Source organism: Neofelis nebulosa, chromosome 7 (assembly GCF_028018385.1).
Source record: "Neofelis nebulosa isolate mNeoNeb1 chromosome 7, mNeoNeb1.pri, whole genome shotgun sequence".
NCBI classification, from domain to species: domain Eukaryota; kingdom Metazoa; phylum Chordata; class Mammalia; order Carnivora; family Felidae; genus Neofelis; species Neofelis nebulosa.
The window spans coordinates 34,207,002-34,234,698 of record NC_080788.1 but is presented as its reverse complement, the minus strand read 5'-3'; the positions used below and the strand labels follow the sequence as shown (position 1 = coordinate 34,234,698).

The 27,697-nt window shown below is 47.5% G+C and overlaps 1 protein-coding gene across 10 annotated transcripts in view; it reads right to left on the bottom strand.

Annotated features, from left to right (window-relative positions):
- The window catches only part of CELF6 (CUGBP Elav-like family member 6), a 31,368-nt gene extending 3,978 nt beyond the window's left edge, over positions 1 to 27,390 (bottom strand). For 4 of the 10 annotated variants that reach the window (XM_058737142.1, XM_058737146.1, XM_058737143.1 and 1 more), the window contains exons 1-8: positions 26,681 to 27,059; positions 22,819 to 22,901; positions 14,156 to 14,204; positions 1,111 to 1,239; positions 933 to 1,012; positions 622 to 765; positions 366 to 498; positions 134 to 283 (exon numbers count right to left, since the gene is read on the bottom strand). In XM_058737142.1, the coding sequence (XP_058593125.1) occupies positions 134 to 283; positions 366 to 498; positions 622 to 765; positions 933 to 1,012; positions 1,111 to 1,239; positions 14,156 to 14,204; positions 22,819 to 22,901; positions 26,681 to 26,942 (1,030 nt within the window). In that variant the 5' untranslated portion in view covers positions 26,943 to 27,059. Of the gene's footprint in view, positions 1 to 133; positions 284 to 365; positions 499 to 621; positions 766 to 932; positions 1,013 to 1,110; positions 1,240 to 14,155; positions 14,205 to 15,319; positions 15,393 to 15,841; positions 15,918 to 22,818; positions 22,902 to 26,680 lie in introns of those variants that run through there. The other 6 variants (XM_058737144.1, XM_058737147.1, XM_058737145.1 and 3 more) reach the window with 5 other exon arrangements.
- Between the last annotated feature and the right edge of the window lie 307 nt (positions 27,391 to 27,697).

The following is a 27,697-nucleotide window of genomic DNA, read 5'->3' as shown; positions in this document are numbered from 1 at the left end:
GGGGAGGTGGAGGGATGTTGTGATAGGCAGCAGGGAAGGAGGAGTCCCTTCCCAGGGCGGTTGCTCCCCCCTACCCCCGGCTCCCCGCTCCCCACTCCTTTTCCGGGAGATTTGGGCGGAGCGGAGGGCCCACCTGGGTAAGGGGAGAGCCCGTTATTGTAGAGAGTGTCAGAGCCCGGCTGCCCGTTGGTCTGGGGAGTCAGGGGGCCGAATCCATTAACCCCGATGGGTGCTGGCAGACCGGGAAGCGAGCCAGGGCCGCCGCCCGGCGGGGAACTGGCTGCTGGAGGCGAGGAGGTCGGAGAGTCAGGCCACAGCCCTGCGGGGCCGGGTCCCAGCCGCCGCCCCGCCCCTGCGTGCAGTACCTGCCGCGGGCAACAGCGGCGCGGCTACCAGGCTGAAGGCCGCCACGTGCTGCATCTGGGCCGCCACTGCGGCCACGGGGCCTAGGCCTGGGCCCTGTGCCGCCGCCAGCAGGGCCGCCTGGTGCTGCAGGATCTTTGGGAGGGAAGAAGGGCGGGTGTGGAGGACCCAGCGGCGGGCAGCTGCCCTGGCTCCCGACCTCCAGCCTGGTCCAGCCGCCCACCCGCCCTTCCGTGACCTCCGGGGCCAGGCACCTACCGCGGTGGTGTAGGCTCCACACGCCCCCAGAGGCAGCGGTGCCGGGTGGAAGGCACCCAGCTGGCCCGCCATCTGCTGCATCCGCCGCAGCGCGCGCTCCCTGTCGGTGTCCGCCAGCTTGACCACGAGGCTGGACGAGGCTCCCTGGGTAGGGCAGGGGAGGCCGCCGTGACCAGTCCAGACCCCAGCCCCGGCCCTAGGCCAAGCGCTTTGCCCATTAGGCCTTTTATTGGGGGCACCGATCGCATGTGGGGAGAAGCCCGTCCCCACCCCCACTGGCCTCACCCAGGGCCCCGGGTGCCCGCCCTCACCGCCATGGTCCGGCTGCCATGCAGACTCTGGATAGCTGCCTGAGCTTCCCCCTGACTCCCGAACTTCACAAAGGCACAGCCTGGGGCAGAATAGAAGGATTGGTGGCTCAGACCACAGGGGCCAAAGGGTCATGCGGCCCAGAATGAGGCAGGAAATCCCAGGGTCAGCTCAAGTCACCTTTACTGGTACCATCAGGGCTCCTCAAGACGGTGCACTCCTCGATATGGCCAAAGGGCTGGAACAGGCGCCTGACGTCCTCCTCACCCTGCTGCTTCCCCAGCATTCCCACAAACAGCTTTCGGTCCTCTGGGGACAAATCCAGGAGTGACCTGGAGACCCTAAGTCCTCTTGGACTCCCCAGAGTAGCCAGAAGAGCTTAAGAAGGTAGTTCACCACAGCCCAGCCCTGGGAAGAGGTATAGGGAGTGAGAATGCCCTGGGGCTACAAGGTTGGGTTTCTTAGAGGGGAAGGATGATCTATAGACAGATCTAGAGGAAAAGAAATTAACCCAAATACACCATGAAAACTCAGGTCGTGGGAAAAAACAAGAAAGACTGCTTGCTGCTCTTGTGGAAAGTGATTTGGTTGATCTCTTTGGTTTGGTAGAGCCCTATATACATCTTTTATATGTTTGGCCTTTCTGTTGTTAGGGTCCAAAAAAGGCTATTTTGGACCATTTCAGCCTTATTCAGGGAGGGGGTCCTCAAAGAAGGCCTTTGTATTCAGACTGGATTCGGAGAAGAGAAGTTCACCTTTGCTAGTCAGCCTGATGGCAGTGCTATCAATGCCCCTTCCTGTGCAAACCAGGGAGGGTTCTGGGCCAAAAACAAAAAACAAGACAAAACAAAAACAGCACAGAAAACCTTTGTCTCATTGTACTGCCTCATCCCCAGATATTGAACACTGGAATGATGAATCTCCAAGTCTAGCACCAAACTCAACTTGGGTGCCCAAAGGTTGAAAGAGAGCAGGAAGCTTGGGTTCCTGAGCCTCCAACATTAGCATTTCTCCCCCTACGCTTGCCAAGCCCTTGACCCCTTTCCTTAACTCCCAGCTCAACCAACTTATTCCCTCGTTGAGCTTCCAAGGCCCTCACTGAGCCCCACTGCCTCCTTTCTGCCTTCCCTGATTCTCTTGCCCTGATCCTTCCTCAGGTGTCCATGCTAAGAAGAACAGTTCTTTCTGCCTGTAGAACTTGGATGACCACCTGAGAACAAGTCATATCCCTCCCTGTCTTCACTCTTCCTCTGGGAGTAGAGATGCCAGGAAAGGGACTGCAAGCTTTGCGTGTGTTCCTTGGAGCTGGGGCTGGAAACCAGGGCTCATCTGCACATCTAGCAAGTCAGGTCTCAGCAGCACCGTCCAGGAGCCCAAGGTAGAGGGGCCCAGCCCACAGGGCCTACTGTCAAAGCCCTGCTCCTTTCTGCACCAACAAAAATCTCTGCAATAGGATGCGGCTTCATGTAGGCAACATAAATTGACAGAGAAGGAATGGGTGAGATTCTGGCTTCAGGCTTCACCTTCAGATCCTAGAGCCCAAGAAAACCCATCCCACACTCCTTTACTCCTTGACAAGTTTGGCTAGGCCACTGGGGATCCCTGGGTCCTGAGTGCAAGGGAGACAATGCTGGTGAGAGCCATAGACTGAAGCCTGGGTGGCAATGAAAAGGAAGAACAGACTCCCTGAAGTTAGCAGTGGAGTGAATCTCCAGCAGGGTTATCTGTGTGTCCACATTTTACCTGGATGGTGTGGGGTTCAGCCTAGGCTGTCCTGGGACTCTAAGGGGTCTATCAATTCTGTGTCTGTGTGGAGGGTGGGGGCTGTGGTTTACATGGGACAGGCAGAGTGTGTTTCAGCAGAATCCTGCCCCCTCTCCAGAGGGTTGCTGCCCATTGATCCCAAGGGGGAAGGGATATACAGTGTACTGTGGCTGGAATCCTAGAGGAAGCGCTGGCCTTCTGTGGTAAGAGTACAATCTGATGAGTGTGCTTCACTTCTGGGAGTGTTAGCCACAGAAGAGTGCTTTTGGAACAGATCACTGGTTTCTTTCTTTTTTTTTCTTTTAGAAAAAGCTGTGGAATATGCTGTTCTAACAAAAACATTAGGATGAAGCTCAAAATGTAAGAGACAACTGCTCTGACTGAAACCAGAAAAGTGGGGGTGGGGATGGGGGGGGCTGAAGTTCCTCTTGCTTCATCTTCTAGAACCCCCTAAATGGGACTCCAAGGAAAGTCCTTTAAAAACCACTGACCTAAAAGATAACAAACAGAGTTCCATACGGTGTATGAAGAGGGATCTGAGATCATCCTTTCCAGGAAACCCAGAAGACAAGAAAAGGTATTTCACGAATTGCTTGATCAGTCTGCTGGTGGCTTTGCCTTGACGTCGGAAGACAGTCCCTGTTTGCTCAGGGAATCACACCCGAGAAAACTGTGTCATTGTTCTGAGCTATGATACTAAAGTATGCCCATATGTCTGTCAGAAGTCCAGGGGGCGCTTAGAGAAGATCCTACGGCCTCGAGTCCCAAGGCTTAAAGAGGGCTTCATCATGCCCTAATTTGTAGTGCAGCTGCATCATTGGGTAGGGCCTGCAAGATGGTGATGGCACCTAGGTAAGATGTTATACCACATGGACCAGCATCCAGGTAGCCCTAGGTAGGAAGAGAAAAGTCAAGGCTGAGATGGAGCCCCCAAGACAATAAACAGGATTGTGTAGACGGTGGCCTGATCCTTTATCTGCTCTTCCTCTCGTTGATCTTTTCTGCTGATGGTGGTCAGTTCAAGCTCATGACACAGACCATGAAATTCTCTGATCCTTCTTTTCCAGTGCCAAGTCAAGAATTTCAATTTCCACGAGAGGGCACTGACCCTATGGTTCTTGCCTACTGGGCTCTACAGAATTTGAAATTGAAATGAAGCTGGGGTACAGGCTGGGCTGTTTCACAGGTGTCACTTTGAATCCTGGTATTCCCTTTACCACTTCACGGGGAGCCTGATGATGTTTGACAGGAGGATGATCTAGGTCACAATGGCCATGAGTTTCAGGTGATCCTGAAATGGTGGGATAAGTTTCTCAGGGACCTGCCAAAGAGAAGTACAGGCTAGACCTCCTAAGAGTAGCCCCAAAATACACAGCCCTGAAGGTTCTGAGGGCTGATTAGTGCCCCCAGAGAGAGATGGCGGTGGGAGTTAGCCCAGGTAATTCAATTTCCTCTAGTTCAAACTCTATCAGTTTGGGAAAGCGAGGGTTCTATAAGACATGGGTCAGAAATGTCTGGATAAAATCATCCCATGGGCAGTGGGTGGGGCCCCAGCAAGATGGGAATATCAAGGAAGGAGGCTCAACCTTCCCAGAGTGGAAGGAGTTGGAAGATAGCATTAGTGTGGAGTTGAGACAGAATTAGATACACACAGTTGAATAGCATTACCACATTCTCTTGTTGTCAACTAAGGTGTACTCCTTGGTCTTCTATCAAATGCTTTTTTGAACCCAGATCAAGTTGTTTGGGCCCAGAGGCCCTTCTCCTTAAAGCTGCCTTGTGTAGCTGGCTATACAGGTCAGGGATTCTAATGCAGCAAGTGATGGGCTTTGAGAACCCAGAGTCAGAGTCAGTCCACTCCCTCTTCCTCAAGAAAGGCACCAAGATGCTGTTCAAGAAAGGAGGCTCTGCCTCAAGTTGGCCCAGAGGAATTCCTCAAGGGCCCAAGCTTCTGGCTTCTAGGCCTCTCACACCCACTCACCTTCCTGTTGGTGGGATGTCATGATTGTAGGGACTGTGTAGGAACAAGGTTACAGCATTAAACCACCAAATATATCTTAAAATATATATTAAACCACCAAATATATCTTAAAACATACATTAAACCACCAAATATATCTTTAAAATACTGGTCCATCTTTCAGTCCAAATTCCAACCCCAGGGGTCTTGCTGGTGGCAGCATTTGGAGCATAGCCTTTCTCCCCTGATGTTCTTAGTGATGACTCCAGCATAAGGAGCCAAGAAAGCCCGGAATAGTCAGTGAAGGAAACACCCAGGGTAAACCAGAGTCTTCTGGCCCAACCTTATAAGCATCAAGAAGAGCTTTAATTCCACAAAACAAATGTTAGAACTAATAAACAAATTCAGCAAGTTGCAGAATACAAAATCAACACAGAATCAGTTGTGTTTTTATACACTAGCAATGAACAATCCAAAAAGAAAATTAAGAAAACAGTTCCATTTATAGTAGCATCAAAAAGAATAAAATACTTAGGAATAAACTTAAACAAGGAGGAAAAAGACTTGTATCCTGAAAACTACAAAATATTGCTGAAAGAAATTTAAGAAGACACAAATAAATGGAAGACATCTTGTGTTCATGGATTGAAAGACTTAATATTGCTAGATGTCACCACTACCCAAAGAGATCTACAGATTTAATGTAATTTCTATTAAAGTACCAAGGGTATTTTTTGCAGAAATAGAGAAATCCATCCTAAAATTCATATGAAATCTCAAGAAACCTTGAACAGTCAAGACAATCTCAAAAAAGAAGAAAGTTTGAGATCTCACACTTTCTGATTTCAAACTTATTACAAAGCTACAGTAATCAAGCAGTGTGACACTGGCATAAAGACACGCAGACCAATGGAATAGAATAGAGGCCAGAAATAAGCCCTCACATATATGGTCAAATGATTTTTGACAAGAATGCCAGTCTTTTCAACAAATAGTGTTGAGAAAAATGGATATATACATGCAAAAGAATGACATTGGACCCTTACTTTCACCGTATACAAAAATTATCTGAAAATGAATCAAAGACCTAAGCATGAGTGCTAAAAGTATGACACTGTTAGAAGAAATCAGGGGAAAAGCTTCATGACCTTGCATTTGGCAATGATTTCTTAGATATGACACCACACACATAGGCAACAAAAGAATAGATAAACTGAACCACATCAGAATTAAAAACTTCTGTGCATCAAAGTACACACTCAGAGCTACAGAGTAGGAGAAAATATTTGCAAGTCATATATCTGATAAGGGGTTAATATCCAGAATAAGAGCTCCTACAACTCAACGACAACAAAAAACAAATGATCCTATTAAAAAGTGAGCAAAGGGGCTCAGTTGGTTGGGCGTCCGACTTTGGTTCGGGTCGTGAGTTTGAGCCCCATGTGGGCTCTGTGCTGACAGCTCAGCGTCTGAATTTGGCTCAGGTCATGATCTTGCGGTTTGTGGGTTCGGGCCTGTGTCAGGCTCTGTGCTGGCAGCTTGGAGCCTGGAGCCTGCTTCAGATTCTGTGTCTCCCTGTCTCTCTGCCCCTCCCCCACTCACGCTCTGTTTCTCTCTCTCTCTCTCTCTTGCTCTCTCAAAAATAAATAAACTTTTAAAAAAAGTGAGCAAAGGGCTTAAATAAGCTTTTCTCCAAAGAAGATATACAAATGGCCAGTGAGCATATACAAAAATGCTCAACACAACTGTAAATCCTTAAAGAAGTAAAAATTAAAGCCGTAAACCATATCACCTTACACCTATTAGGATGACTAGTTTTGGGGAGAGGGTTGTTTGATTTTTTTATTTTATTTATTTATTTTTAATTTTTTTAACGTTTATTTATTTTTGAGACAGAGAGAGACACAGCATGAACGGGGGAGGGGCAGAGAGAGAGGGAGACACAGAATCAGAAGCAAGCTCCAGGCTCTGAGCCGTCAGCCCAGAGCCCGACGCGGGGCTCGAACTCGCGGACCGCGAGATCGTGACCTGAGCTGAAGTCGGACGCTTAACCGACTGAGCCACCCAGGCGCCCCTGTTTGATTTTTTTAAAATTAATTAACTTATTTTGAGAGAGCACGCACAAGTGGAGGAGGGGCAGAGAGAGAGAGAGAATCCCAAGCAGACTCTGCTCAGCGGGGGGCCCTATGCAGGGCTCAATCCCACAACCCAGAGGTCACAACCTGAGCCCATATCAAGAGTCAGCCACTTAACTGCTTAAGCGAGTGAGCCACCCAGGTGTTCCTAGGAGAAGAAGAAGGAGAAGGTGGAGGAGGAGAGGAAGGAGAAAAGGATAAGAAGAAGCGGGGGCGGGGGGAGGAGGAGTGGGAAGAGAAGAAGGAAAAAATAGCAAGTGTTGGAAAGAATGTGGAGAAATTGAAACCGGGGACTTTGTGCACTGTTAGTAGGAATGTGAAATGGTATAGCCACTATGGAAAACAGTATGGCAGCTCTACCCAAAATTTAAAATAGGATTACCATATGATCCAGCAATACCAGTTTTGAGTGTTATATCAAAAAGAATTGAAAACCAAGTCTCAGAGAGATATTTGTACACTTATGTTCATAGTAGCATTACCACAAGAGCTAAACATGGAAGCAACCCAAATATCTATCAGCCAATGAATGGATAAAGAAAGTGTGGTGTATATACATATATATATGTATACACACACACACACACACACACAATGGAATATTATTCAGCCTTTGAAAGGAAGGGAAATCTGACATATGCTACAACATGGATGAACCTTGAAGACATGATGCTAAGTGAAATAGGCCAGCCACAAAAAGACAAATACTGTATGATTTCAGTTAAATGAGATATCTAGAGAAGTCAAATTCATAGAAACAGAAAGTAGAGGATGGTTACAGGGGTTGGAGGGAGTTATTTAATGGGTACAGATTTGGGGTTTTATAAGATGAAGAAATTCTGGAGATGGGTTGCACAACAATGTGAATATACTTAATACAAGTGAACTGCACACTTAAAAATGGTAAAGGTGAATAGAAAAGTGGTAAAGGTGATAAAGTTTATGTTATGTCTATTTTACTATAATTTTTAAAAATGAAGAAGGGGCTGGGAAAATAAGATAAAAAAAAAACAGAGAGGGACGCAAACCATAAGAGACTCCTAGCTACAGAGAACAAACTGAGGGAGGGGCACTTGGGTGGCTCAGTCGGTTGAGCCACCGACTTCGGCTCAAGTCATGATATCGGGGTCTGTGAGTTCGAGCCCTGCGTCGGGCTCTGTGCTCACAGCTCAGAGCCTGGAGCCCGCTTCGGATTCTGTGCCTCCCTCTCTCTCTGCCCCTCCCCCACTCATGCTCTGTCTCTCTCTCTGTCAAAAATAAATAAACATTAAAAAAATTTTAAAAAACCCTGAGGGTTGATGGACGGAGTGGGGGGGGGGGATGGCCTAGATGGGTGATGGGCGATGGACATTAACGAGGGCACTTGTGATGAGCACTGGGTATTCCATGTAAGTGATGAATCACTAAATTCGACTCCTGAAACCAACATACACTATATGGTAACTAACTTGAATTTAAATAAAAACTTGGAAGAAAAAAGATGAAGAAGGGCTCTAAGGAGGGCTGAAAAATAGGCACATAGACCAAGAAAGAACAGAGACTCTGTTGTCCCTTAATCCTGATCCAGAAGAACCACAAAGTGAGGTAGAAAGGTAGACCAAGCCTGAGAGTCCAGGTTCCTCTGAGAGAGAAGAATCTCAGGATCCAGACTGTATTTTCCTTTGCAGGCTGTATACCTATACCTGAAGGGCTCGTCAGCGCCGTTCAGCCATTGCCATGACCTAAAAGTATTAATCAGCTTTGGGTGATCTGTTCTGAGTCAAGCTTAAGGAGAGCACCTCCCTTTACCTTCAGAGGTAGAATTAATGTTAGGAAGTGAAACATTGACTTGAGTAGTCTTAAGCACTACTGTGAATCTTATCCAGTCAAGTCTTCACTGGAAGAATACCTTTTCGAATTAAGTAAGTATAAGGATCAAAGACAAATATGAGTGTCAGGTGACCAACTGAATAGTTGTTGCTAAGGTGTATATGTGACTTAAGTCAGAGGATATGTCCGAGTATTATGCAATTCTGAAAATTCTAGCTCAAAACTTAACTTTAACTCAAAGTTCAGTTGTAAAACACTGAATAAAAGAGAATCCTGGATAAAATTAGAAAAATGTGGCCCACCTAGTTAGATAATTATATATATATAGTATTTTGTATTCCAAATCCAGGCTGATATTTAAACAAATCTGTGAAAATACAGGCAGAAATTAATTAATTATAGGATGGTGATAGGAGGGTTGATATGATAACAGATCATTGGCCTTTTCAGTTCACCAAACTTCAAGATTAAAAAAAGAGATGCCTTACTTCAGAGAACATTTAAGATTTCAAGGTTTCAAAAAACTAAGGTGGAAAGAGTGCATGGATTGATTACTTAACCTATATCTGTACCTCGGGCATCCTGGATACATGAATATTTGCTAGGTTAAAAACAAAAAAAACAAAAAAACAAAAAAACAAAAGCCTAAGTTGGAGAATGGGACAAGCAAAGTAATCACTATTATGATTTATGAATTTATTGATTTTGTTATAAAATTTGAAAGAGATGAAAAAACATACAAGAGTTCAATGATTTTGAAGATTTTGCCTTAGGACTAAAAAATACTTTTCCTGTAAGATTGGTACTTACAACTTAACTTCTTTTTTGTGCCTCCATAGCAGAGATAATGTAAGTTAGAAAAAATAAACTACAGTCTCTACGCTGAACAGCAAATAAAATAGACTTAGGAACTGTTAACTAACCTTACTGTGGTAACCATTTTGCAATATATACCTGTATCAAATAATCACATTGCATATCTTCAACTTATATATGTTGTATGTCAATAATGTCTCAATAAAGCTCAAAAAATAGGAAACAAAATAGACTTATTTAGTTACCATTGTATGAAGGGTTTGGGGATCTCTAGCTCTGACCTCATATAATTTGAAGTTAACATTTTGAAACACACGAACCTTGAATTTTTGCCCCGGGACACATTTTAATGTTCACATTCAAACAAATCCAAATGCCAAGGAGAAAATTTTCTGGCACTATGTTTGTTTTATATACAAGTGGGTGCCTTAAGTATAATTAGGATATTATTTTGTTTGGGAAAATTAGGTGCATTTTCCTTTAAGAGTACCACTCGACGCCAAAGGATGTAAAATATAGGCATGGGGTACGGAGTACATAAACTGCGCGGAACTTAGCTGCACAAGTTATGGGAAAAGCCTGAGATACATTCAAAGGCTCCTATAACATAGTCCATGACGACCTGGATGCCCATTTGACACTCTGAGTACCATCAAGGCTGCAGAGGATGATCATGGAAGAAGAGGGCCTCCAGCACCTTCTATCAGGCAGATCCTGCTGTGTTGCTACTATTACTGCATTGTAAGCATTGAACATACAAATGTTACCAATAACTTCTAAAAGTACTACGACATACAGTGTGTTTAAAACATAGGTTACTTCAACCACAAACCTCATGTCTATTGATTAAAAATAGAAATACTACGCAGTTGCACTGGCATCAAAATTCAAGGGAAAATGTAAAGTAACTATTTTCATCAAAAAGCTCACGTGTGCACAATAGATTACTCCTATATGCAGATGGGAAGAAATGGAAGTCTTTGGGCAAAAGAAGTAAAACTAACAGGTTTGGCTGGGTTCTCACAGTGCTGGCCAATTTTTAAAAATTGAATTAGTTGGTGGGGCACCTGGGCAGCTCAGTTGGCTAAGCATGATCTCGCGGTTTGTGAGTTCAAGCCCCGCATTGGGTTCTGTCCTGGAGCCTGCTTTGGATTCTGGGTTTCCTCTCCCCTCCCGCATCTGTGCTCTGTCTCTCTCTGTCTATCAAAAATAAATAAACGTAAAAAAAAATTTAAGAAAAAAATTGAATTAGTTGGCACGCCTGGGTGGCTCAGTTGGTTAAGCGTTTGACTCTTGATTTTGGCTCAGGTTATGATCTCAGGATTTGTGAGATCAAGCCCCTGGTCCAGGCTCCGCGCTGACAACAGGGAGCCTGCTTGGGATTCTCTCTCTCCCTCTTTGTCTCTCTCTCTCTCTCTCTCTCTGCCCCTCCCCTGCTAATGTTCGTTCACTCTCTTTCAAAATAAATAAATAAACTTTAAAAATTGAATTAGTTGCCAATATTTAATACAATTAAAATGTAAATTGTAATTCAGTCATGAGTCTCATCCATTTAAAGTTACCTACCTGGTTCCGGTAGCATTTGAGTTGGTGATCCCTGTTTTATGAGGGGAAAATCTAATATTTCCTTCTAGAAGAAAATGGTAGAATTTTGGAAGATTATACTATTTGCTTTGATACCCTCTAGATTATATCTGCATTGATATCAGTATTCTTAAAAGATATAGAAATCACTATTAATCAACTAAACTAAGGGATTTAATTTTGGGAATAATAAAAAATCAAACTTATAGGCTTAAATATATCAGGACAGGTGTGACCATTAACTCTGAAGTTTTTCTTAGATAATTTTTTAATTTATTATTTTTAAATTTTTTAAAACATTTATTTATTTTTGAGACAGAGACAGAGCATGAATGGGGGAGGATCAGAGAGTCAGGGAGACACAGAATCTGAAACAGGCTCCAGGCTCTGAGCTGTGAGCATAGAGCCTGACGTGGGGCTCGAACTCACAGACCGTGAGATCATGACCTGAGCCGAAGTTGGCCACTTAACCGACTGAGCCACCCAGGCGCCCCATAATTTTTTTAAATTTAAATTCAAGTTAGTTAACATACAGTGTAGTCTTGGCTTCAGAAGTAGATCCCAGTGATTCATCTCTTACATATGTGGTCATCCCAAAATGTGCCCTCCTTAATGCCCATCACCGATTTAACCCACCCCCCACCCCAAGCAATGAACTTTTATAGAATGTTTAGGATCACAGAGATCAGACTGGAATAGGGCAAGCTGTCCCACGTTGGTGTCAAATGTTACATTTCAAAAAATCAAACTCTGATACCATTTCAAGAGTTGAGTCTCTAAAGCATTAGTTTGTGTTAAAATTCAGCAGAGAGCTGAAGTCACTTTAGAAGCAGTATATAACATTGAAGGAAAGGAACACACTTCAATTAGTAACAAGATTATCTAACACAGATCAGTTTGGTAGTTAAATACTAATAAATTGTAAGGGTCCAACTGTTCTGCAAGACAGTACATATGCTTCCTCTCTCCTGAAAATGTAGCAGGGGGCATTTGGTGACTCTGAGTGGGAGCAGGAAGGAATTGAGAGATTGGGTCATCTAAACCTGCAAGGATTATTCATGAACACATATGGAGTATATGTGTGCTAAGAGACATCACTTGTCAGGAAATACCTGTGTAACACATAACTACTAAAATTATGAATTCCACTGCCAGGCAGACCTCTTTTCAACTAGATTTGCTTATCCTGCTCTCTCGAGCTGCTCTGAATCTGAACAGGTGTATAGGTGGGCTGCCACAGGTCACAGAATTTGTCAGTGATGTGACACCTGAAAAACCTGTACAAAAGGGGGAGGCAAATGATAAAACTCAGGCTGATGCCACTGAATGGGGCCCAGATGATGAGGAAAGATGGACTACGACAAGCAGAAGCATCATCAGAAGCCTCCTTTGTACAGTTGCCCTCATCCCAACAAGTTGTATTGGACTCCAAACAGCAAGAGTGCCCCCAGCATTGTGAGCTTAGTTCCTGAACCAGACTCCAAGTTTCATCATGTTCTGAACTCTGTGCACGCTATTCCCTCTACGTAAACACTTGCCCCCTCTCACCTCCTTTCTGTATTTGACTACTTCTTGTCTATCCTTGAGATCTCAGCTTGAATATTAATACCTCTAGGAGCCCATCTTGACCTCCCAGACTAAGAAAGGTGCCTCTTGCTATTGTGCCCACAATCCCTCCAGAACTTGAAAGACACTGATCACACTGAATTGAACCCCCTTGTTCACTATCCCCACATAGCCTCAGACTCAATGAAGCTAGAGGCCAGGGCTGTCTTGCTCACATTTCTATTCCTAATATGGAGCAAGTTACTCAGAAGATGTTGGCTGGATGGTTGAATAAACTCAACATGTCTGCTTCTTAGCTGATTCAGCTACTCTCAACTGGCCTCTGAGCTATGGGACTAGCTAGTGTTTGTGGACAAGACTTAGAAGATAGCCAACAATGGCCAACAATGGTCTCGATGCCTAACAGAGCTTCCCAAAAGGGAGAAATTCTTGGGACAAGTGAACCAGATTCTGTATGGAGGCTGGAACTTCTCAAAAACCTGTCTGGAAAGAATGAGGTGGAAAAGGAGGATACACACGTGAAGGGGAGGAGGAAACTTGGAAATATCTCTTCAAGGCAAAGTAGAGGTGATAACATCTTGATCTGAAATTGAGAAGCACAGACCAGAGGTCAGATAATCTAAATAGATGAAGGAATTATTTCATGAAGGAAAGAACTCTACAATGGAAGAAGCTACTAGAGCCCCCTTTAGGTGTAGACGGTGAATAGGAAGTCTGAGACGGTGTGAGAATTAGTTGGAGTCAATAAATGCCTGTCAATTAAGTTCCATTCTCTCCCTGATCGTGGGGAGCTTCTTCCATCTAACAACACCATGACTGATCTTGGATAAGACAGGGAGAGAGTCTTATCTAAGGGAGAGAGTCAGCAGACATCAGGGCTATTGGCAGATATCCTGGAATGATATAAGACCAAAGGGTGAGAAAAACACCAAAGAACTGATACCAGAAGCTAGCATCACTTTTCCAGTATGGAAGCTGGCTGGAATGTAGCTGGTTGTCAGAAAAGCACAGACTCTTTACCCCTCCTGTTCTTAAGGAGCACTGGTCTTTCCAAAGTGCTTCTAAAAAACCTTTGAAGCCTTTCAATGGTCCTCAGCAGAGAGTCAAGTTCCTTACTATGGCTTGCAAAGTCTGTGTTACTAGACTCATCTTTTGCCATAAGTAACCAGATAATTGCAGTGAGGAAATGAGTGGCCTCAATCCAGAGTGGACTGGGTCCTCTCTGATCAGAAGAATATGCAAAAGGAGAATAAGTCCAGCCTGGTTCTTCAAACAAATCTGGAAATTCCATCTGAAAAAAACAGGAATGAACTCTTTCCAGGGCAAGGTGTCAAGAGCTCCCTTCCTCTATCTCCAGCATCTTCTTAGGCTCTTCCTGCTTCTTTTGGGTCTGGGGACTCTAGGACCCCCTCTCTCCTCAGCCTTATCTGGGAAGGCTAAGCTGTTTCTGGTGTTGAGCAACACTGGGCCCCACTTTTCCCCCAACCCAAGGAAGCTCTAGTAACAAACCATAGATAGGACTGACGTGAGGAGTAGACCCACCATCCCCTACATGGGTGATACCCTGAGGTTTGTCAGATAGGGAAGTTACCTCCTCGACCCTCACTGGCAGCCGGCTTCACTTGGATCGGACGATTCATCTGAAAGACATTGGACCAACACACCTAGTCAGCATGACTGCCTGATCCTGGCACCTGGCTTTTCCTCCCCTGGATGCCTCAGGATCTAAGCCCTGGCTCCTTTGAACTCTGCACTCCACCACTCTCATGGTGGGCTATAGATTTTCTCCAAGATTCCTTCCTTAAACTGGGGAATTTAAAAAGTGCTGAAATCTGAAGGGTTGGTGATAGGAAGCTCGGTGGCAAGCCAGGATGGACCGTGGTGGTTAAAGAGATTCTGCTTTGGGCTCTGGGCCTGGACTCTGTGCGCCTGTCCCTCTGGCTCCTGGACCTCCTTAAAGGTTTTGAGTGAGAGGAGTTGGGTGGGAAGGTGGAATTAATACTGAAGATTTGTGTTTTGTTCTAAAACTGAGAATATAATTCTATATGTCATCTAGATTAAACAAGCTGGGAATTGGATTCCGCCATTTAATGGTTGTATGACTTCAGTAAAGCCACCCTCTCTCAGATTCAGCTTGTTAGATGGGGGGAAGCCTTCCCATGCTTCTGTATTACCAAAGTTCCTACAGTCACCCTCTCAGTTCCCTCCCTGGGTCCCCCTTCCCTTGAGGATGTTGGCATTCTCCAGGGCACCATCTTCAGCCCTGCTCATCCCACTGTTCCCGTTCTTCCTGGAGAGTCTCACTCACACCCACAGCCTCAGTTACCATGCTCACAGGGCTGACTCAGAGCTCTGCATCCCCAGCCCACACCTCCCTCCTGAGCCTAAGACCCGTGTACCCAGCTGTTTGCTGGACAGCCTGACTAAAAAGTCCCACTGGCATCTTCCACTCAACGCACCCATACCAGAGCTTATCTTTTTGCCCGGACCTGATCCTTCCAGTCATCCAAGCTAGAAACCTGGAAAGCAGCTTGACTCTTCCCTTTACCCCCTCCCCCCCCCCAACCAATTTCACCTTCTAGTTCAGGGGTTCCCTGATCAAGGGTAGATAAGAATCACCTGGGAACCATAGCAGACTCTCAAGTTAGGGGACTGTATAATTTGTAAAAGCTCCTAGGTGATTTCGACATACACCCCCACACAGTCCCATCCCCCAACCACCCTGAGAGAATTCATGATTGAATCCCCATCTCACCTTCCTCTCATGGGTGTTGTGGGGATCACATGAGATAATGGGGACGCAAAAGGTCTTTGTAAACTGCCAAGAGCTGGGTGCGTAGGAAGTGAGGAATTAATGTTGGGGGCAGACAGCTGAGTGCCGGGAGGAAAGAACAGCGGCCTTCCCGTTCATGGAGGAAGGGGTACTGATGCCCATCTGGCCTGAGAAGGTGATGATCTGACCCCCTCCCTTCAGGAAATGCACTGCTTCTGCACCAATCAGGGCCATTCCATCCTCTACCAATGTGCTCGTTGCCGAGACAACAGGCAGCTTCCTGTTACCATAGCCACAAGTGCTACCCAGTAACCATGGTAACGCCCTGGCAGTCACAGTTGAGCAATTTCCTTTGGATCAAATTTGGGGGTGGGGGAGTGGGGAGGGATTATTAAAAAAAAAAAAAAAAAGGAAAGGAAAGGAAAGGAAAACAGGCCAAGCCTGAACCAGTGCAATCCCCCTCCCACCCAGGGCTCAGGTTCTTATGCGCTCTGACACACCCACCCGCTGGTGGTGGAGCCCCTGCAGTGTACCAGGTTGAGGGTGGGGGCCGAGACACCGACAGGACTCAGGCTGCAGTCTAGAGGGGATGACAGATCAATCCAAGCAGATCAGGGCGAGCTGGGCAGGTCTGGATTGGCTGGGACCAGGGACCAGGAGGAACGGGAACCGTCCCTGGGCATGGCCACCTGTGATTGTGGAGGAGAGACCAAGAGACAGAGCCATGGAGAGCAGAGAAACAAGGAGAGATGAAGAGACACAGGAAGACAGAAACGATGAGAGAAAGAGACAGACCTAGAAAGGGGCAAGGAAAGAGAAATATAGGTGGATATGGGAAGGAAACGAAGGGATAAGGGGTCAGGAAGGGGATGCAGAAAAGGCAGGGAGGAGTGTGGCAGGGGAGAATGAAAGAGGGGAAGAAGCCTGGGGTGGGGGGGGGCAGTGAGGGTGAGCAAGACCATCATTATTTTATTAGTTCTTAAATAGATCCTGAGAATTTCTCTCTGGAACCTAGAGTGACAAGCACATGTGACAGCAGTGGTTTCCATGGCAGCTGCCTCCCCGGCTGGGTTTCTGGAGAGATGGAGCTCATCAGTGCTCTGGGGGACACCCCTTTCCCCTCCCCCACTCCACCACTCTTTAATGGAGGGTGGGCATTAGGTGGTATATACATGTCCCATAGACCTGGCAGGGTCCAAGCCTCAGAGTCTGGGCACCTGGGCTTTCCACCATGCGGGCATTTCCTGAAATCTGTGAAGAGCCCCAGGCTAGGCCCTTCACAGGAGACAGCAACAACCTTGGGGAATCTGTCCTCAATGGTTTTTAGGGAGGAAGATAATCGCCACCATTTCCTAAAAGCCCACTATACACCAAGCCCTTTCTGGGACACTTTACATATATTGTCTCTAAATTCCTTCCAACTTCTCTGCAAGGTAATATCATTATCCCCATAGTACAGACGGGGAAGTTGAGGCTTAGGGAGGTTAAATCACTTGTTCATGATCATGCGATGGGTAAGTGGTTGAGCTGGGATTTGCCCCCAGGCCTATCTGATGCTGAAGCCCATGGTTTTGTGTTGTGCTGCTCAACTCCATTCTTAAGACATGAATACAAGTAATGAGGCACAGAGTGACCAGGGCCTCAGGAGGAGTGCAAAGTACAGTGCTCTGGGAGAGGCTGACTCCAGCTGGAGAGGTTGACACAGGGAAAGCTTCACAGAGGAGGCAAAGTTTGACCCGGGCCTTGCAGGACTGGGGTCGTTGGGCCACATGGAGATAATGGGAGAGGTAGAGCTGGAGCCTGAGCACTCCAGATGGCAGGGGGTTGGAAAGGGAGCTGCAAGTCTAAAGGAGCAAGGATTCTGGTAGGCATCTGGCATGGAGGTAGCCAGGGCACAGCAGATTGATTCTGAGTCATATAGATGTGGGTTTAAATTGCGACTCCATTACTGGCAACTTCTTCAAGGTCTTTGAGTCTCAGTATTAGTAAAAGGGGAAATCATGATCCCACCTTGCAGTGTTGTGTTTGTTTTTAACGGAAGGGTGTAAAACTGAAGGGTAGCCAATGGCCGGGTTGGGGCAGGTTGTGAAAATCACAACAAGGAATTTTGACTTTGTTGTACTTCAAAGGCAGTAGGGATCCAGGGAAGGATATTAAGCAGGGAAAGATCCCATGAGCTATCACTGTGCAGAGAAAAGATTGGAAAGGGAAGAATTAGAAATAGGAAGATCACTAATACAGGTAAGGGGTGAGGGTGACCTTAACCAGGGCGTAAGGAAATAGACAGATTCAAGAGATGTTTAGGATGATTAGCTGGACTAGACTTCTATTGGATGTGGGAACTGAGGGAGAGAAGGAAATACTGGCTGACTTTTAGGTTTATGGCTTAAATGTTGAGGATGTTGGCAGTTTGGGAATTTGGAGATGCAGGGGAAGTCTCAGGGGAGGAGGAGCCCAAGAGGATGAGGACAGAGTTGGAGAGAAGTGGTTCTCCTTTGGTCCCCCCTGGGAAATGGTTAGGGAGGACACTTAGGATTTAGGTATGCTCTGTGTGGCTGAAGGAGAAAGAGAGCTATCCACATGAACTGCCTAAGCAACCCTACTCTGCCTGGTTCCTGTCACAGCCAGGGGAGAGATGTGGAAGCGGGGTAAGGTAATCCCAGTTCCCCTTTTAGGAAAAGAGGGTATTGCCTCCTTGGCCAAGAATTTGTCATGGGACCTCAGGTGAGCTCTTGCCCTTGGCTGAGCACCTATTCCCTTGAGAGTTTCCCAGGTAGAGTCCAGGCCCATATCTGCTTCAGGGCCAGCCCTGGAGGGAAAATCAAGGGAGAGAATGTCAGAAAGAGGAGAGAACAACCTATTGCAGGCAGTGTAGTGGAGTGGGGAAGGTTGGAGGTAGCACAGAGGCATATGAGGCCCTGGTACTTTGACCACCATGAGCAGGAGGGAAGGCAAGGCCCTACCCCTTCTCCCTGCTTGACTTGCATAAAAGGTCTACTTTGGGCTCAGCATTGCCCTCTTCAGACATTTCTGCCTTGATGCCAACTATTCCTAACACTGAGCACCTGTGCCCTCAGCCACTTCCACCATGGGAAGAATATTTACCAGGATTACTGGTGGGTCTAAGAGAGGTGTCATGGATGCAGGGAAAAGTGAAGAAGAGAAAAAGCAAACTACACCATTTTCAGCTCTTTGCTCTACTTCACCTCTTCTTCTGATTCAATCCACTGCCAAGTCCCACTGGTTCTCGAGTCTATATGGATATCCTAAACAACTCTCAAGTTTATCCTATCCTCCCCATTCCTGCCCTGTCTCCAGCTCCAGGTCAGCACCATCATTCAGCTGCACTCAAGCAACAGTGTCCTAAAGGATAAGCTGCCTCCAATATTGCTTCACCTTTCAACTCAACCATCACACTGTAGCTGGAGTGAGCTTTTGAAACCAACCCCTCACTCTTTCCTTACTAAAATCCATCCACAGTTCTCCATTTCAAGCCTCTCAATAAAGCCAGACATCCTAAGACTGGCAGTCCAAACTTGTGGGTCCTGCCTCTCTTGCTGCCCAAAATACACAACACTCCATTCACAGGGAGCCTTGGCCTTCTCCATTGGACATCTTCGCTGCCAGTTTTCACACTGTACCTAGAATTCCAGAAGTTGCCTTGTCTTCTAGTTTTCTAGACCCTCAAATGTGATGAAATATGGTCATGATTGGGCTCAGATAGCATCTCCACTGTGAAGCATCTCCTCTGTCTCCACTCTGATGCCCTTTTATGTGCCTAGATGTAAATCCCACTGAGATGCAATGAGTTATTTCTGGGCTGGAAAAGCTCCTTGAGGCCAAAGGCTCCAATTCACTCACTGGGCGGCTGCTAGCACATATAGTGCCTTTGTGTGAGTTACAAAAAGGCACTCCCCCAACGATGGGATGAATTAGAAAAAAAAATGTGCCTCCCCCTCTGGGCTGACACAGCCCTGTGATAATGTGCATGGCTTGGTCAATAGAGCATGGCTAGATTTTAGCCCCCACTTGCCCTTTCCACTCAAGCTGTTTTATGCTGGGCACAACTTGCAAAAGCAAGTGCACTGTTATGTCTGTCTCCTTCACAGTGTTTGAAGGGATGGATGTCCAAGGGAAAGGTGGTCATGGTCAAGGATAGAGACAAGTAGGAGGGCACCCTCTGGGATAAGGTTGGCCTTACCTTCTTTAGGTGGATTCTGGAGCCTAAAATGAGGCTGCAAGAAGTAGCTTCAGCTTTATAGAGAAGAAGCTACAGAAGGTGGGACAGCCCACTGAGGTTTAAAGAAAGTCCCCCTGAGTAGGGAGCCCAGTTTTGATAGGTGACAGAAATTAGCAGAGGCACATGGAGGGGAGTTATGGTGAGGTCCCAGTCCAGTAGATACTATGACATTTTTCCTAGGGGTTCAGGATTTTTCTCTGGGGAGACAACCATTCCTGCTCCCACAGTGACTATCCTTCTGGTCTCTAGTAGGAGCCCAAATTGAAGTCTTTCCTTGCTTTTCCAGTAGATGGCAGCTGTGCCCAGGACCCAGTGCCTACAGAGAGCTGGACACCCTCCTCCCTTCATGCTGGTGGGACTGAGGCCAGGTGACTAAAGCTGCTACTGCCCCTGGCAGGCCCAGAGGAAAGATTGATGGCACGGACATAGCTTGGGCTGGCCAACAGAGCCATCGATTTTCATTTAGGAGAATAATTAAATATTAATTTGCACTTTGTTAAGCTGAGGACGGTGAATAAAGCCAAACCTGGCAGTACGGGACGAAGCCAGGCCATGTTGGAAGCCTGCAGATGAAAGGGTGGGAGAGGGCAGATGCATCCAGTCACCACCCCCTTCAGAAACATGGACCCCTGTCTGCCACCAGCTTGGTGTAGATAATAGTGTAGTGGTTAAGTGAATGAGTTCTGGAGTCAGACTACCTGGATTTTCCCAGATCTTCCTACCAGTAGCTACCTAACCTTGCACAAGCCACTTGTTTCCTTTGACTCAGTTTCCGCATCTGTAAGGTGGGAATGCCAATAACAAGAGCTTCTTCACAGAGGATTAAGTGACTTTGAGAAAGCAAAATTCTAGGAACACTGTCTAGTATCAACAAATGCTAGTTATTATTATTTCTCGTTTCTCCTTCAGAAATTAACCCACTAATCTAGAGCTCCACAGCCCTTATCTCAGGTGCCCTCAGCCTCATAAAGTCCTCCCTTTGTGGAGCCCTGTGGCTGGTTGAAGAAGGTTTTTTTTTTCCCCCTCACAAAGTTCATCTTAATTTTTTCAGTGTTCCCATTTGCTTTCAGGATAAAGTCCAAATCCCTCACCCTGGCATCCAAAGTTTCCTCTTCAGCCACTGCTCTCTGGTGGGTCTTCTCTCTGGTCTGGCCCATGCTCACCCAGGCCTTCCTCCAAACTCCCAATCCCATTTCACACCCATCTTGTTCCTTCTGTCTATGCACCTTTCCCATGCTGTTTCCCACATGGAATGTTACAGTTTGTGTCAGCGACTTTCAATTTTAGCAGCAGAAGTCACTTATTCCCATGGTTGGATGAATAATAACTTCTACTCCTACTCCTACTAACACTGCTGTTACTGTCACTACTGCCGCTGCCACCAGGTAACCTGTACTGAGTGCTTACTGTCTACCAAGAACTATGTTAAGCACTTTACATGAGTTAGTTCACTTAATTATTATAACAATTCTATGAATTCAGTTTTACATATGAAGATGCTTAGGCTTAGAAGTAAAGACTTGCCCAAGGTCACAGAGTTAGTGAGTGGTAGGGCTTGGATCTACACCCATGTCTGTTTGACTCCAGAGCCTGCACACAGAAGCTTGGTAGCAGTAATACACTGGTGTTCCTGGATGCTGAGTCTTCAAGAGTGAGGCTTGAGTTGCTTCAATTACTGGGATTCATCCTAGGACCTGACCCACTCACAGCTTGATCAACTCTAGGTGAAGCTTGTGCCACTGCTGGACAGTTCCAATTCAGAGAAATGATTTCTTTATACTGAGCTGAAATTAGTGTGTCTGTTCTCTATACCCGCTGATCCTGGTCCAGCCCTCTAGAGCCACCCATAGAAAACCAAATCCCTCTTCAGAATTTGAAGGCGGTTACCCTCACCCTACCAGTAATATTTACTGAGATCTTCCCCTGTGCCAGGCACTTGCTAACCTCAGTTAATCCTCACAATAGCCCAGTGAGCTAAGTGTTAGTATAACTCACTCCTTATAGATGAGGAAGTTGAAGCTCCAGAGTCTAAGTAATGTATCATGAGACACAGAACCAGTAAATGACAGAACAGAAATTCAAATCTAGGTCTGTTGAGACTCAAAAAGTCATATTTTTAATCATTATGTTATGATGCCTCCCTGTAGAAGCCCCCACACCCTATCTTCTCCAGCCAAATATCTCCAATTTCTTCAAATCATCATCCATGATATATTTTATTTCCCCATCCCATCCTTGTCTCTTTCTGATAGGCTAATGACCCTCTTAAATCTGAAGCTTAAAAATGGATATAGTCCCAGGCATGGCATTTGAATATGCTTTTTGTAGACATATCATTCCTTTGACAAGAGAAAATGAAGCTCTGTTGTATGGTTTGCTCTTGGTGAACCCACACTAGTTCCTAACAATCACCACTTTCTTCCTGCCACATGGTCCTTAGGTCCTACTTTGCCTTTGGTCCAGTGATTAGCCATTAGCTAAGGCCATATCAGGTATATATAATGGTCTAACTGCTCATATAATCAGGTTCTCTTAGCTTTGGGGTTTCCTGAAACCCCCAAATACTCTTCCTGGTAAGATCCCATTAGTTGACAACCTCAAGGCCACTCTTCTTTAAACAAGGGCACTGCTCTGAGAAGCCTCTGTCCTCCACCTTCTCTGAAGGGAGGGGCTTCATGTGTTTGAGTCCCAGACTCTGGCTCCCTCTCATTTGCTCCTGGCTTCTTGCCTAGGGAACATGTGTGCCCACATCCAGCCAAGTGTTTGGGGAAGAGGAGGGAAAGTAATCTTGGTGACTCAAGGCACCCCCCCCCAAAAAAAAAATTACAGGAAGAGGACAGAGGGAAGTGCTATTAAGGACTCTAGAACTGGAAAAAGTAGGATACCAGCCCAGCAGGGTCTCTACCTCATGTATCTGCATATATTCTCACACCAGTGACAAATGACACTTTAAGCCATGATTTTAGCCAGTGCGGACAAATTCTAGCATAACACACAAAACTGATGCCTCTCTGAAAAGATGGGGTGGAATACTTGGTCCAAATGTTAAGCCCATTTCTTTGAGCCAGAAGAGTAAATATAACAAGAATTGATAGCTGTTCAGGGCATACGTAAGCCCTGAAAAGTGACTCTGCTTCTGGTTCCTGGCCCCAACCCAGCCCCTACATGCTGCTTTGGCATGCACATAAGGCATGTCCCCAGCCTGAGGTGACCCCCACCCCCCCAAACCTGGTGGACTTACCCCTGGCAGGGTCTTCTGCTCGTGCAGTGCACTCTGGGCCTTGAGAGCAGAGTCCCGGGCGCAGTAGGTGAGGAAGGCACAGCCTGGGGAGGAAGAGGCTGGCTCAGGGGATTTCCTGAAACCCCCAAATACTCTTCCTGGTAAGATCCCATTAGTTGACAACCTCAAGGCCACTCTTCTTTAAACAAGGGCACTGCTCTGAGAAGCCTCTGTCCTCCACCTTCTCTGAAGGGAGGGGCTTCATGTGTTTGAGTCCCAGACTCTGGCTCCCTCTCATTTGCTCCTGGCTTCTTGCCTAGGGAACATGTGTGCCCACATCCAGCCACATGCTCATACAGTCCCACATCTCCCCTCCCCACTCCAGCTATAAGTCCGGTTGGGGTTAAACCTCCCTAAGCGGCTTTGCCTTCAGCTTTAACCCCAGCCTCCCCCTTCCTTTTCAGATTCATACTCACAGAGTCTCCCAGAATCAGCCTCAATTCCTTCCCAACTCAGTTTCAGATGAGAGGAGGCCAAAAGGAGGAAAATTGTTGACAGCCAAGCCCAGCACCCCACAACTTCTTAACACCTCCCTCCTCCAAGTTTGAAGCTGAGGAATAGGTTAATTTGAGGCTTGCAAGATGGGGCTGGCTTAAGGACTTTCTGTAGAGAAGAGCTTTCATGGACCTCCAATCCTATCCAAGGAGCTTGACCTGTCAGCTCTCCCAGTGCTTCAACATAGAGCCTGTTAAAGGGTTATTGTGCCCTAAATCTTACTTCTCTAAAGGACCCAGTAGTTATGGGACAGAGAATGAGTCTGGGTTGAGCCACAGGGTCAGTCCTACTCCTCTTTGTTCAGACTCAGAAAGTGTAGCCTGCTAGGAAGCACTGAGTCAGGGATCCTTCCTTTCCGACAGTCATTGAGCACTCACTCAGAAAATATTTGTTGAATACTTATTTACTTATTATGGTGGGCATTATAATGGGCTTGGGATGAAGTGGTAACAAGACAGACACATTCCCTGCTCTCATGGGGATTATGTAAAGGATCATGAGGGGCACATAATTTGAGTCCAAAGGGTTGAAGAATGTTTCAAAGAACACATCGAGTCCTCAATAACAAATAGGGCTTAACCAGGTGACAAGAAGGGTGGTGAAGGAAGCTGAAGGAACAGCACGTATGAACAGCTTCATACAGCATGCATGAAGACTGAAGCAAGAATTTGGTGTGTTGGGGAAATGGATAGAAGAGTAGTATGGTTGGAGATTGGTGAAAGGAGGCAGAGAGGACAGTGAGGTGTGCAGGGATCAGGTTATCTATAACCTTGTATGCCTCAGTCTGGATTTTGAACTTTTCCTTAGGAGCAGTGAAGAACCACTAAAGGGTTTTAAGCAGGACTCTGGCACGATAAGATCTGTGTCTTCAAAAAGAGCCTTCTGCATGTGGGAAGGAGAAAGACGAAAGGAAGAGAAAGTGGATGTGAGAAGCCATTAGGAGCTTGGTGAAGTTTTCCACTTAGACCTCAGCCGACTGCAAAGGCAAAGGGGATCATTTTCTGTGATGTCTTCCAAGTGGCTGCCCCCTTCAGGTGGGTGGCTATCTGCTATTCATTGAGTTAAAGGGACCTTAGAGAAACCTGGGACAAACTCTTACTGTATTAACAGGGAAACTGAACCCAGACAGTGTGCCAGGGGCAGAATAGGGTTTAGAATCTCCTAACTCCTAGACTGAGGTTTTTTCAAAGCACTGTGGCTGCCTCCCTCAGTACCCAGCCATCAAAAGGAGTCACTCTGGCTTTTGGGTGTCACTATTGCTGGGGAGAAAGCGGGGGAATATATTGACACAGAGACCCTTCCAATCATCTTGCAAGGCAACCCTGCCTTGGAGAGCTGCAGGTTGGTTTGGGGACAAATCACCAAACACCTGATTTCGCTTACATCTCTGCTTCATCTTCTGCCACTAAGCCATATCAGCTGACGTCAGAACTGGGCAGGGCTGGGGCCCAGTCTGAAAGGCTCAGGGGCCCAACTGCTGCCCAAAGGAGCCCCATTTGTACTACCTGGGATAGGGGGTGGGAAAAGGAGGGATGGAAAGACAGAGAAGCATGGCTAGAGGGAGAGACAAATGAAAATTTAAAAACAGGAAGAATTAGAGCTAAATGGAGAGAGAGAACGGATAAGAGAACATTTCAGAGACTCTGACGGTGTTTGAATGAGAAGAGTGAGAATTAAAGGTATCTTATACGCTTCCCAGATGGCCCAGAAAGATTAGCTTGTGCTTACATACTGAAATAAATGTCTAGAAAATAAGAAAGTAAGTTGCTATGGATGGATGGACAGCCAGGCAGCTGGACTGCATTAGAAGGAATCAGGATGATATAGTTTTATTCTTTCATGCCCCTTTTAAAGTAACCCCACCTCCAAGTGTGGAAGAGGCACTGCTACCTAGCTGGTCCCAGACCTTCTGTGGGCATTTTCATGAAGCCCCTGTATAAGTGTGCCTCCCAGACGAAAAGAGGTGGCAGCCTGATTCCAGCTCTCAGCCCTTAGGAAAGTACCTTTAGCTGTTACCCAGGACCAGCCACTTTTGTTTTAGAAAAATCATGGAGAATAGTTGGTGACCCTTACCCTTCAAATCCTAAAACTGAAGCATGGTGAAGGTGGGGTAAGATAGAGACCCTTACCCCTCAAATCCTGAAACTGAAGCATGATGAAGGTGGAGGAGAGATAGAGGTGTTTCTCTTCAAATAATTTCTATCCCCTGCCCATGTATGACATGTGACTCTGGCTCTCTTACTCCAGCCCAGCCTGGACAGACTTTTCTGCATGTAAACAAGCCTCCTCCCTCTCTCTACAGGAAGAAAGGGGTGTGGCTGGACAGAACTGTGGTGCCTGTCTCTCTAACAAGGGCAGGGAGAAAATCCCTTCTGCCTCTTCAAACTGACCCACCCTGAGGTTCTGATCCACAGGCTCTACTCCAGGACCTGCCTGCGAAGGAGGGAAAGCAGGAGTCCATAAAGAGGATTGGGGAAGGGTATAGATGAGGCACAAGAGTGGGGAGGTTAGAGGATGAAAGAAGTATGGGTTCAGCTGAGAGGAAACCTGAAATGAGGGGGCACACAGGTGGTAGATTTTCCCAGTTGAGGTCAGGGTTCTGGACTCAAGTCAGAAGAGGCAGAGAGTGTTGGGATTCTGGCAGGGGGAGGAGACACGGGGTTATTGTCAAACATGAGGGTGGAATTTGAAGCTGAGAGCCTCCTCGAGGGGAATTGGATTTTGTGAGTTAGCCAGGCCTGGGTTCTGAAGAAGGGAGGAATTGGGGTTTGGGGGGTTTTAAGTTAGCAGTTTGCATCAAAAGAAGGCTCTGGGTGTTGGCTGGGCTTGGAGGCCAGAATGAGGGGTACAAGTCCAAGACGTGTGTGTGTGGATGGTTAGGCCTGAGTGGGGTGGCACCAGATTGGGGGAGAGGGTCAGAAATGATTGGTCCAGGGTTTGGGAAATTGAGACCCAAAGGTCAAATAAGTTTTCAAATTTCAGGATTTAGAATGTCTGATGAGAGGGATGGAGGGAGGTCCGACTGAAAGGTTGGGACTGTTGGGATGTGAGAGGTGAAGGGTAGGGAGTTAGAGGTTAGAGTGGAGAACACGCCAGAGGATCAGAGTGGTGATCAGAAGGAGGATGTCGGAGAGAAAATTCTGGCCTGGGGGTTCTGTGATCTGGGGAGGAGACTGGGCTGAAGTGGGGCTGGTATTGGACTGATGTTGGACTGACTCTAGGTAGGGCTAAGGTTGGGGCTGCGGTTGAGGCTGGGGTTTGGGCTGGGCCCACTCTAATCGGATTGGGGCAGGGCTGGGCTGGGCTGGGCTGGGCTGACCCCGCGCACCTTTGTGGAGGCCGGTGAGCCGGTCCTTCAGCACCGTCAGCTCGTAGATGCGGCCGAATTCCTCGAACAGCGGCTTGAGATCCTGCTCGTCCAAGCCCCGCGGGATCTGCCCCACGAAGAGCTTGATGGCGTCGTGGTCCTTCATGGGCACGGCAGGACCGGGGTTTAGCCCGCTCATGCCGACGCCGCTGTCCGCGGTGCTGAAACCCAGGCGCGGGCCGGGGCCGGCGGGCGGCGCAGACCCTCCGGGCGCCGCGGCCATATCCCAGCCCGGTCCGCCCTCCCGCCGGTCCCACCAGTCCCGTCTGTCCCGCCGTCCCCTCCCTGGACCAGTGGCGAGGGCCAGGGGGGAGGGGGCGGGGTCCAGGCGGCGAGGGCGGGGGGCTGCACAGGGGGCGGGGCCCGGGTGGAGGGGCGTAGAGGGGGTGGGGCAGGCTGGAAAGGGGCGGGGCCGGGGGCGGGGCAGGACCGGGCCGCGGCGGCGGGACGCTGGGGTCTGGGTTGAGGTCCCCGCGCGGCGCTATCCGGGCTCCCGCCCGAGCTCTCCCGGAGCCGAGCCCCGAGCCCCAGCCCCCGTGCTTGGTGACGTCAGGCAGCTGGCCGCGGAGTCTACGCAAATGATTTGCATAATGAGGAAGCAGCGACCAATCAGAGCTGCAGTTGACCGGGCTTGGCCGGGGGCGGGAGGGGCGCCTGGGCTCACGCGCTCCTGTTCGCCATGGCAACCGGACCCTCGGACGCCGTGTGTGTGTCTAGTGTGTGCGGGCGTGGCTGTGGATGGCGCGTGTGCGCCTTGGACCGCGTGAGGGGAAGTAGCTTCGTCATGCGTGGTGATGTCTGCGGGAGTCGGAGCTACCCCCTCCTCACACACAGACACAGGCACACACGCAGCCACACACACCTCCAATCACTGGAGCGTTTCCTGCGGGGGTGGATGGGGATTCCTCTTCTTCATTCCCACTACCAAAGCCAGTTTCTCCGGGGCGATCCCACCCCGCCCCATCACACATCTCTCCT